General features: G+C 61.0%; 1 protein-coding gene across 1 annotated transcript; it reads left to right on the forward strand.

The window, feature by feature from the left end:
* Nucleotides 1-2,077: 2,077 nt before the first annotated feature.
* FGF3 (fibroblast growth factor 3) lies at nucleotides 2,078-10,375 on the forward strand. Its single transcript, XM_075547159.1, has 3 exons — nucleotides 2,078-2,297; nucleotides 4,794-4,897; nucleotides 10,025-10,375. Exons 1-3 carry the CDS (start codon nucleotides 2,078-2,080, stop codon nucleotides 10,373-10,375), a joined length of 675 nt encoding a protein of 224 aa, XP_075403274.1.
* Nucleotides 10,376-11,403: the final 1,028 nt, after the last annotated feature.

The raw sequence follows: 11,403 nt of genomic DNA on the forward strand, positions 1-11,403 counted from the left end.
GCTCCCTCCTCCTCCTGGACCCTCCCTTCAGTGGGGTAGCCTCTCAGAGCTGCATGCTGTCTGGGCAGGACAGAGACCTAAAGCACTCAACCAACCTGAAGAGGGAAGCCACCTCGGAGCGCCCCCTTAGCCCCCACTCTGGGTTGCATGATGGGGGAGGGGAGTAGACCTGGGGCCGGAGGCAAAACCTACTTCTTGATGAGTGGGAGTGGGCACCATTCCAAGGGCATCCAGGTAGCCAGGGCATTGGGAATGAAGCAGGAATCTCCAGAGCCCATCTTAGGTACCCCTCCTTGGTGTCCTGGAGGGGGCTACCCCGGAAAGGGGGTGTCCAAAACCCTGCTGCTCCTCTCTCTTCTCTCTGGGGCTCTCACCCAGCACTGGCTGGTGTGTTCAGAGTGGTTAGGCCCTCACTCTGCACCTTGTGCATTTCTGACGAAGTGAACGGCCCTTGCTAGCCAGATTTGTGGACAGAGTCTCAAGGGGCTGGTTCCTCTTGGAACTCTATCCTTGGGGGCTACTCGGGGCTGTCTTCTAACTGGGACTCCTCCACCCAGGGTCACAGGGGCAGCAGACTCCCACACACCTGCCCAGACAGACGGACGTACAGACCCATCTGAAGCTCCTGCTTGGAGACAGAGATGCCAGCCCCCTGGAGACCCCTGGACAGGGGTGCTCTGGAATTAACCCCCTATTTGTCGGAGGTCATGACAGTTACAAATGGACAAAGGCGTGTGGCACCGAAGCCCCCAGCCTCTGTTTCTCCATGCAGGTCAGGGGCCCGGATCGTGTGTGGAGGTGGGTTTCTGACAGCCCATGCGCCACTGCGCCCCCCCACCCCAGCGCCTCTAACACCCAAGCAGAGACACCTTAACCTGGCTTTTCTCCTCTCCCTTCTCACCGTTCTTGTTCGTGGGGGCCGAGCTGCGGCTCTCCCACCGATTCCCACTGTTTTGTGGACCACAGCCCAGTCCTCCGCGCTCCCTCTCCCCTTCAGTCTCTGGCTCTCTAAGGCTCTGCGTCCGGGCCTCTCGCTCGCCCTCCGCCGCCTCCATCTCCCAGCCCCTCTCTGGCGCGGAGGGACAAGACGGCGCTGGGCCGCGCACCAACACCGTGCACTGGAGCTGGGCTCGAAGGTGAAGGCCCTCGGGCTGGCTCGGAGATCGCCCTGCTCCTGCAGGCAAACGGAGCTGGCGTGGACGCAAACCGGGGTCCCCACACGTCCCCGCCTCCTCCTCCGCCCTCTAAGGTCCCCTCATTATGCGCCGCCTTTCAGGGGCGTTCTTCGGCGCGACTTCCCCGCACGCTGTACTGCGCGGACATCCGTCATCGGCGGCATGCCCATTGTGCCCGGGGATTGACGGGGGGCGGGAGGGGGTGACAGGGCCTGGGGCGGCCCCTCCAGGCCTCGGTCTATAATTTTCGGAGGCATAATTGGCCTGGGGGCGGGGGCGAGGCGGGGAGGGGAACTTTTCAGAGGCGGGAGGGCGCGCGGGGGCTCGGGGCGCGCGGCGGCGCCGGCAGGAGCTGGGGCTTCGACGGCGCTGCGCGGGGGCGCGAGTGTGCGGGGCGGCGCCGCCGCCGGGACCCAGCGCCCCGCCGCCTCCCGCCCCGCCCGCTGCCGCTGGGGACCACGGCGGCCTTTTGTTGCCGCGCGCCGGCTTGTCTTTCAACGCTTTGCCCAGCCACGGGGACTCGGCCGGCTCCCGGGTGGAAATTGAAGGACGAAGGCCTCTGGGGCTCGCTCGCGCTCTCTCTCTCTCTCTCTCTCTCTCTCTCTCTCTCTCTCTCTCTCTCTCTCTCTCTCTCTCTCTCTCTCTCTCTCTCTCTCTCTCTCTCTCTCCCCTCTCTCTCCCTCCCACCCTCCACCCCCCCACCCTCGCCCCCACCCCCTCCCTCGCTTCCTCTCTTCCTCCCTCCTGCTCTCTCCCCGCCCCCATCCCAGGCGAGCCCCGGTGCGCCCCGCCAGGCGCTGGGGCGTCTCCGTGCCCTGCCGCCGGCCGCCCGCCCGACCGCCCTCCATGGGCGCCGCGCTGGCTTGCAGCCGCCGCCGCCCCGGGGCGCGCGCGATGCGGCCATGGCTCTGATCTGGTTCCTGCTGCTCGGCCTGCTGGAGCCCGGCTGGGCCGCGGCGGGCCCCGGAGCCCGGCTTCGGCGCGATGCGGGCGGCCGCGGCGGCGTCTACGAGCACCTGGGCGGGGCGCCGCGCCGCCGCAAGCTCTACTGTGCCACCAAGTACCACCTGCAGCTGCATCCCAGCGGCCGCGTCAACGGCAGCCTGGAGGACGGCGCCTACAGTGAGTGCCGGGCCCCGCCTCGGGTCCTCGGGGTGGGAATGGCGCTCCCGGGTCCGTTCGGGTCCCGGAAGGGGTCGCCGCGCCAAAGCTATCCCGGAGCGCGGGCCACCTGAGGCAGATGAGGAACCTGGGGCAAGTGAGCAATGGGGTCCGAGAGAAGCGGGGAGCCGCCTGGAAAGCGCCTCCCCCTACGCCCCGTAGCTGCTCCCCGTCGGGGCAAGCTGACTGCATCGGAGGGGCTCGTGCTCGGAAGACCGTGGTCGCGACAGGGGCTCCCACTCGGCGGGACGGGAGCTCAGACCAGCGTCGGCCCTTTGAGCTCTCTGGAGAAAGAGCGCCCAGACAAGATATCCATCATCCTCTTTATTATTTTGATGACTTCTCTTCCTGGAGACCTCGGGACGCCCGACGTTCTGTCCGCCTGCCGGGCACGCTGCTGCCCGGGTGGCCGCCGCTGCCACCGCCTCCACTCAAAGGATGCACGCCCGGACGGGACTCGCGTGTCGCATCCGTCACTGACGGATTCTGCCAACAGAATGGCAGGCCCGACAGTCATCTTCCCCCAGGAGAGTCCGCACCCTCCCGACACGCTTAGCTATGGGCAGGCTGGGCACCTTGCCGCGGGGGAACCAGCTCTTATCCTGCCCCTGGAACCTGAAAGGGCAGAAACATCCTGCCCCGCAGCCAAACCCCGCACCGCGGCTGTGTGCGCGATGGGCCCCGCGAGGCTCCTGGCTTGGGCTCCTCCAGCCTCCGAATCCCGCCGCGCCATCCCGGCGGGCGAGCAGCGCACAGCACACTGCCTGGGGCCCCGACGCCGCACTGCTTGGCTTGTTGGGAGCGGGAAAGCCGCTCTCAGCCCTGGAAGGCGGAGTGGGGACCGGGATGCTGATGCGGAGAGACCCGCTAGTGGGACCTGTATGGCTGGAGTGCAGGAACCCGCGGCGCAGAGGATTACAGGCGGCGGCGGGAGACCGCGGCTTCCAGGAGGGCGTGTACTCGAGAGTCCCCCCCCCCACCGCCAACTGCGCTGGACTAGTTGTAGCTTGGGGTCCCCTCGCACCCGCCCTCTCCAAATCCATGCTTCCACTCAAAGCCCAAACGCCGAGGGACCACTAGGGTGGGCTGCCCGTAAGTGGAGGGAGAGCAGAGCGTCGCTCTGCCACCGCCTTGACCCGCAACCAGGCGCGCGTTTCCCAGGCCCCCCTGGCGGGGCGACATCGCCGTGTCCCTAAGCCTGCTCCCCAGCTCGCAGAGGCCCGCAACGTGCATGCACTTGGGAGCACCGCTCAAGTCTGAGCGCCGCTCTGGTGACCGAGCTAGGCGCGCGCTTACCCTGTGGGGATTGAGGGGACTGGGGCAGCCAGACGCCCCCGACTAACTCCTTCCGCATCGCTGAGAGGCGATGCGGGGGCGGGGGAGTGGGGCCGCAGGGGCCGTGCTGGGGCCTTTGTTGGCAGGCTTATAGAGCAATCCGCTGAGTGCTGGGGGCCAAACGGTTCCTGGGGATTTCAACTTCCGGAGGAGTAGCGTGGAGGGGGAGAGCCCTGCCCAGTTCAGGGGCTGTCCTTTACGTTGGGAACTTGGGGTCTAATCCAGGCTGTGTGGCCCACAGACTGGCGACCTAGGATTCCCTGCCCAGGCAGATTGCACCCAAGCTCAGCGCCACTTGTTGGTGTGGGGACTGTGGATTCCATGATCAGAAGCAGCAGTCCCCCCTCTCCCAGGCCACCCCTCTCCACCTGGGACACCCCTCCCCCCATGCAGCAGCCCTTTTGAGAGATTTGATTCCCGGAACTGCAGGCAGGTGGGACCTCCCAGCCCACACCCCTGACCTGTCATGTGTGTCTGTCCATTAACTTCCATTCCCTTGTCTGCCTTATCATACAAAACACTCTCATTGCTGCTTAGTCCATTCTGACTGATAGCTACCCTCCCTCAGGACGGGGTCAAACTGCCCCTGTGTGTTTCCAAGACTTTACTGGAGCAGGAAGCCTCTCTCTTCTCCTGGGGAGCGGCTGGTGATTTCCAACCGCTGATCTTGTGGTGAGCAGCCCAAGACGGAGCCATTGCAACCCAGGGCTCCTGGGGTTTCAGCGAACCCAAACCTGACTCACAGCAGCAGCCCTGGAGGACAGACTGGTACTGCCCCCGTGGGCTTCTAAGACTGTGACTTTTTAGGGGAGTAGAAAGTCTCCTCTTTCTCCCTGGGAGCAGCAGGTGGTTTCAAACCGCTGACCTTGTGGTGAGCATCCCGCCCTAGAACTGCTGGGGCAGCAGGGGTCCTGGAGGCGTTGGCGGCCCCTGTAAATGTATGTGTCCCTTCTCCTTTGGAGTTAGTCTCTTCCCTCCCTCCCAGGAACTTACAAAGCCATCCCTCCTGCTGGGGATGGGCAGCCAAACCTGGGCACAGCTTGGGACCCTGAAGAGGGCTGAGCTCTGTGACTCCACGGGAGCGCCCCCCCCCCCCTGACAGAGCTTCTGGACTCTTCGCAGGCATCCTGGAGATCACCGCTGTGGAAGTGGGCATTGTGGCCATTAAGGGGGTCTTCTCGGGCCGGTACCTGGCCATGAACAAGAGGGGACGTCTCTATGCTTCGGTGAGTCCAGTGCTGCCCCCTTCCCCCATGTGAGATGCTGGTGGAGTGGCCTCCAGGAGGGGACAGGAGGGAGTGGACATGGGTGTCCAGTGCTTTGCTGGGCTCAAGCCTGGGAGTCAAGTCTAGGTCTTGTGCCCAGCTGTCTCTGTCAGCGGTGCTGCCAGGGTAGGCCCGTTGGAGCACAGCCCTAGGGAGGGCTCTGCTGGGGGCTGAGTCCTAAGTTCTCAGATGCTGCTGGCTTAGATAATGTGACCCCAATACCAGCGGTGTCCCCATTGTGCTAAAGCAGGACCGGGATTGACCGCCCTCCCTGAATTTCTGGGGGTGAAGTGAACCTCTGGGGTGTTTCTTAGACTCAAACCCTCCCTTTGGATGAGAGGCGGCCTGGCAACCAGCCCTGAATGAGAGCCCGAGGAGGGTTGAGGGGGACCAGCGTCACTGACACGCACAGTTTGGAGGTGGGGGTCTGGAGCTCAGACTGGGCCTCCATGCAACAAAAAAGGGTCTCCTGACTCCACCGTGTTCCCCCTCCAAGAGTTGAGGGTGGGGGACACCCTGGGGTAAACAACACATAACTAGGGTCCTTGCTCCCTCCAACTAGTTATTACATGCAATCCAGCCAATACCTCCTTGGGGGATAAGAGGTTTTCCATTCGCACGTAACCTAGACGACACAGCCCATCCCCGGGCAGTCCAGTCGGGGCTCTCTATTCAGTCAGGTCCACGGGGTGGGAAACAGACCCAAAGGCCCTTGCCTGCTTTGAAGTCAGGCAAAATCGGGAGGAGCGGCGTGTCCACAAAGCCCCCGTGGATCCCTGATTCTGCCGTTGCGGTTTTAGCTCTTCTGCTGCAGGAATTGTAATGGTTCAAATGCATCCCGTGGGTTTCTTCAGCCCAGGAGCCGATTGTCAGCAGCTTTGTCTGGGAGCAGGGACCCTCCTGGTGCCCACGCCCAGCATGTGCTTCCAGGAGCTTCGAAAGGCCACTCATGGCTGGCCAAGAAAGGCCCTTTGTGCTCGTGGTTGGGTCTGAGTTTGCCCCGAGGGGCAGCGTGGCTCCCCAGACCCCGGGGACTCTCTGGCCTGGACCAGGGAGAGGGAAACAGACTTGGCATTCTTGAAATGACCTCAGGGGTGCCCACAAATGGTTCTTATACCTTGTGAAAAGGGGGGCTCCATCTACCCATTTATCCACCCATCCACTACCACCCCACCTACCCAATTACCCATCTATTCATCCATCTATTCACTCACTCACCTACCCACCCACCTATTTATTTATCCATCCATCCATATCTCTATCCATCCATTCATCCATCCATCCATCCTCCTATTTACCCCATCCATCCACCCACTCATCTATCCAAGCACCCACCCATTCACCTATTCACCCTATCTATTGATCGATCCATCCATCCATATATCCACCCATCCATCCACCCACCCACCTACCCATTCACCTACCGACCCATCTATCCATCATCCAGTGAGTTGGGCTTGGCCATCAGTGATGGGACAGGTCTTATGGACCATGCAGGAGGCTTTCTTCCCCAACCCCCAGAGAAGTTCATAGAAAGAGCCATGGAAGATGATTCCGAGGGGAACCTCCTTCCACAAGGAACATAGATCCAAAAGTTTAGGACACAAAACAAAAGTTGACCAGGAAATACCAGTATGGCGCCCTGTGACCTCCTTAGCTTATTGCTGATGGCCTAGGTTTGGGAGAAGGAGAGAGTGAGACTCCCAACCCCACCAGCAAGGACAGGGGCACAAGCAGCAGCCCTCAAAGAGACCTGCAGGGACGGTTCCACCATCTTGTAGATAACCTAGGTGTGTCATGCCCTCCCCATGCAATTCAGATCCCCCACCCTGGGCTCCCAGCAATCTGCCTCACCGAGACCTCACCCTTCCTCAGATCAGCCATACCTGTGGGTCAGTGGTCATCATACCAGTAGCTCCCAGACTTCCTGACCCTTCCCTCTGACGTCAGTGTGCCGAACAGATGGCAGACAGAAAGCAGCTCCCTCGTTCCCAGCTTAATGACTACCCTGCCATTACCCAAGTTCAACTAGGTTGGCGTGGGAAACACCTGCTAACTTCATTCTCATTAGTCCATCTCCAAGTCCTTCGGCTCTACCTGCTGAATCTCTCCTATGCATATTTCTCACCTGACACCCGGGCCAGCACAGTTACTGTAGGCCTATGGCTCTCATCACTCACATTGCAACTATCTTAGGACTAGGCTGCTGGCCTCCAGCCTCTCTCTCTTCTAGTCTATCCACCTGTCCCTCTGGTTATCCATTTGTCCATCCATTGCCATTCCATTCATCTTCCTCTCAACTGTCTGCCTATCAAGCCATGTTTCTGTGCACTCATCTATCCATTATCGGTTCATTTATATATCTATCCAGGCATCTATCCATCTGTCATTCATCCACCCATCCATCCATCACTCATCTATCATCCATTCACTCATCCATCATCCATCCATCCATCCTCAACCATCCATCACTCATTCGCCATCCATCATTCATCCACTCATCCATCCATCCATCTCCCATCCATCCATCAGTCATCTGTCACCCGTCACCCATCCATCCATCCCCCATCCATTCATCACTCATCTGTCATCCATCCCCCATCCATCATCCACCTACCCACCCATTAGGCATTCTTCATCCATCAATCAAATATTTCCTGGACACTTTCCACATTGATTTGTACCTACCACTGATTCTTCCTAAAATACCACTCTGACCACATCCTGATGCCTGGGAGCTCCTCATCATCCACAAACGACCACCCAGGTGCCCTCACTCCGCCCCTACACGAGCTGGCTCGGGCCACCTACTGCTCCCACTTCCCATCAGCCTTCTGGGATGTGTGTCAGTCCCCAGAAACGCTTGTGATTCTTCAAACTCCTCATGCCGCTCCATGCCTTTGCCCCGCCGTTACTACCTGAAATGTCCTGGGTCCAAAATGCCCACCAAGGAAGAGCCCATATCCCTCCAAAGCCACCTCCTCAGGGGGAAAAATGTCTTCTCTGATGCGTCATTTGGTCTCCTGCGACCTGGCCCTCCACCCCAGGCTGCCCTCCAGCCTGGTCCCCAGACCCAGCCACCCAACATGGCCTGGGTCAGATGTCCTAGATGTGTCCCAAGTACCAGGGAAAGCGGATGGAGCCAGGGGAGGGCAGGTCTGGCCTTAGGGGAGTATCGCCTCCAGGTGTCCCACCCTGCATTGTCCTCCCGGGCTGGGTGCTGTGCCTGCCCCTGCCCAGCAGGCCTCCCTCTGGGAGAACCCCTCCTTCACACTCAGGGCAGCATAGACTTGTGTCCCTCAACAACCCACAGGTGTCCCTGCCTTTCCTGGTCCCTGGCATGAGCCTAGGGGGCCATAGCTCCTCTAGGATGGACGGGGTCTAGGAGAGGCCAGGGATTGGGGAGCTAGTTGTTCATAGCCCAGTGTAGGAACAGCTGCGGGCATGATGGGGGGGGTGGGTGAGGGAAGGGGCTAAGGGTCTAGGGGTAAGACCAGCACAGGTCCCTACTCCAAGATTCAGAACTTGCCTGCCCTGGGCCTCAGTTTCCCCATCTCTAAAGCTTCCTGGAGTGGTGCATGCTGGGTCCCTGGCTGAAAGGGCAGGAGGCGGTACAGCAAGGGCGAGGCTCTGGTCCTGGAGCTCTGGGCATGGCTGTCAGCACCCTGAGGTGGGGGGCAGCAGCCCTGCCATGGAGAGCAGGTGCCCCGACCCACATCCAATGCCTATGGGGTGCCCCAGTACATGCGGAACCATGGTGACAACTGACACTGACAGTAGGGACAGAGGTCCAGGAGGCTGGCAGACCAAGGAGGTGCCCCCACTCCTTCCTCATCCACCACACCCCCTCCTCTATGCACTGGCCTGCTCTGGACAGTTGGGAACATAAGAAAATGGGCCCTGAACTCACTGATCAGCACTGAGCAGGAGAGCCTGGGCCCCAGGACCCTTTGGAACGCTTCTTTCCTTGCAATACCATTTCTTCCAAGAGGCTGGAAGCCACATCTTCTTGCCCAGATGGCCAGTCCTGCTGGTGCTCAGCTGGGTGGCACCTCAATTGGTGCCCTGGGTAAGGTGGGGGGGGGCGTGGAGCCTGTCCCCAGGGGGGCTTCTATAAAAAGGGTGACTCAGACCCCAAAAATGTGCTCTCTCTCCACCCTAGAGGCCGAACTCCCTCTAGGCTCCAGGGGAGGGTCCTTCCTCGGTGCTTCTGATCTCAGCACGCGCTCCTCTTCACTGGCCCCCACCCCAGCCCCAGTCTTCCCTCTATGTCTTCTGTCTGGGTCTCTCTCCTTATAAAGACTGGTCACTGGATGGGGGCTGGGCTCACAGGGTTGGCAGGACCATGCTGCTGCTGCTGGTTTCCAGGGAGAACCCCTCCTGACCCCGTAGCTATGTCTCTCCAGGAGCCTCTGCTTGTATGCATCTGTCTGTCCTCACACTGCCTGTGACTGTGCCTGTGCTTCTGTCTGTCTGTCTGGTTTTCTTCTAAGAACACCAGCCATGTTGGACTGCAGGTCCACGCTGCGCCAGGATGATCTTACCTCCTCATGCCTGCAGAGACTGTGTTTCCAAACGGGTGGCATGCACAGGGGCTGGGGCTTAGGGTTGATGGTGGGGACAGGTTCACCCCATCACCCACAGAAAGTGACACTTGGAAACCCAAATTAACCATGTGGAGGACTGCCTGACATGACTGTGTGTCCATGCGTGTACAAGCGTGGGCAGGGCTGCACACGAGAGTGCAGGTGTGCAGGGGCATGTGGGTGAGTGATGTGTGTGAGGGGGTGTGCATTTGTATGTGCAAAGGTACAGATGTGGGTGAAGGGGTGTGAAGATGGGTGCATGTGTGTGTTTGCTGGGGTGTAGGCATGTGTGAGTGCGTGCAGGGGTGCAGGTTTGGGGGCAGGGTGCGTGCACGTGTGCAGAGGTGCGCATGCTGCAGGGCTGGGGTACCAGAACCCTGCAGGCTGGGCTAGATGAAGCAGGAGGGAAGCTCTGGGAGACCCAGGCCCCACCCCGGCCCAGTCACCTTCGGGCCGCCCTTCTGTCCGTGTTCAGGTCCCAACCTGTGGTCTCGCCCCGCAGGAGAGCTACAGCGCCGAGTGCGAGTTCGTGGAGCGCATGCACGAACTCGGCTACAACACTTACGCCTCCCGCCTGTATCGCACGGTGCCCAGCGGGCCTGCAGCGCGGCGCCCACCCGGCGCGGGCGAAAGACTGTGGTACGTGTCGGTCAATGGCAAGGGCCGGCCCCGCCGCGGCTTCAAGACGCGCCGCACGCAGAAGTCCTCGCTGTTCCTGCCCCGAGTGCTGGGCCACGAGGACCACGAGCTGGTGCGGCGGCTGCAGGGCGGCCGGGCCAGGCCGGCCAGCGAGGGCCCCCAGGCGCCGCGGAGCCGGCGGCAGCGGAAGCAGGGTCCAGGCGTCCACGCTTAGCACCCAGGCCGGGGGACAGAGGCGGGAGTCGCTCTCCCACCTGCAGGCCCACACTGGGCTCTCGGGGAAGCTGACCCTGGACTTCAAGGTCACCGCGGAGCCAACCAAGGGCAGTGGCCCCAGCTGGTCATCCCGAACACACGGGGAGAATGGAAGCCAAGGGATCCCCCTCCCCGACCCCACTGCCCCTGTTCTCTGCTCTTGGACTCCCTGGTCACTTCAGGAGCAGCAGCACGTGCTTCCAGCTCTTCCGCCACTCACACACCAGGGGAGACGCTGGGCCAAGGAGGGGGGCAGGGCCTTCAACGGCCAGTGTCCTGGGTGCCCTGCCCTGCCAGGCCCAGCGATGGTGGAGGCTGGCAGCAGCACAAGCTGGGCGACTCCAGGGCTGGACATTCAATGATTTTCTTGGAAGCTGTGGTGTAGAAGGACCGGGGGCTACACTGTCTACAAGGAGCTCCTGGATGGGAGGCTGAGAGCCTGTCACCCTCCCGGCCACACCCTTCCCCCTCCCAGCTCCCTCCCTCCCCCTTCTCCTCCCTCCCCGCACCCCTCCCTCTCTTCTCCTCCCCCCCCCCACCCTTTACTGATGGCCACCACAGCTGTTTGCAGATTGTATTCTGAGCAATTGACCTAAAGAAGCTTTTTCATCCCCTGGCTTTGAAAGCGATGGGATTTTACAAATGGAAAGAATAGGTTTGCGTGGGCGTGCGAGGGTATGTGTCTGCAGGTGCATGGGTGTGTGTCCTGGTGTGAGTTTGAGTGTGTGCACCTGTGTGCAGTGTGCATGTCCATGGAGCTGAGTGTGCCCAGGCATTGTTGAGAGTGTGTGTGTTCATGTGGGGTCTGTGTGTGCATACCCGAGGTGCCTGACTGTGCACATGTGCATCTCTGTGCGTCTGTGTGTGCCGGGGCTCCCGTATGCAGGTGCATGCGTGCCTAGGTGTATTCCTGCACCTGCGTCTGTGTGACTATGTGTCTGCCTGTGTGAAGGAGTGTGTTTCCCTTATTGTGTGTGAACCTGTGTC

The sequence above is a fragment of the Tenrec ecaudatus genome, chromosome 4, assembly GCF_050624435.1.
Source record: "Tenrec ecaudatus isolate mTenEca1 chromosome 4, mTenEca1.hap1, whole genome shotgun sequence".
Taxonomy (NCBI): Eukaryota; Metazoa; Chordata; class Mammalia; order Afrosoricida; family Tenrecidae; genus Tenrec; species Tenrec ecaudatus.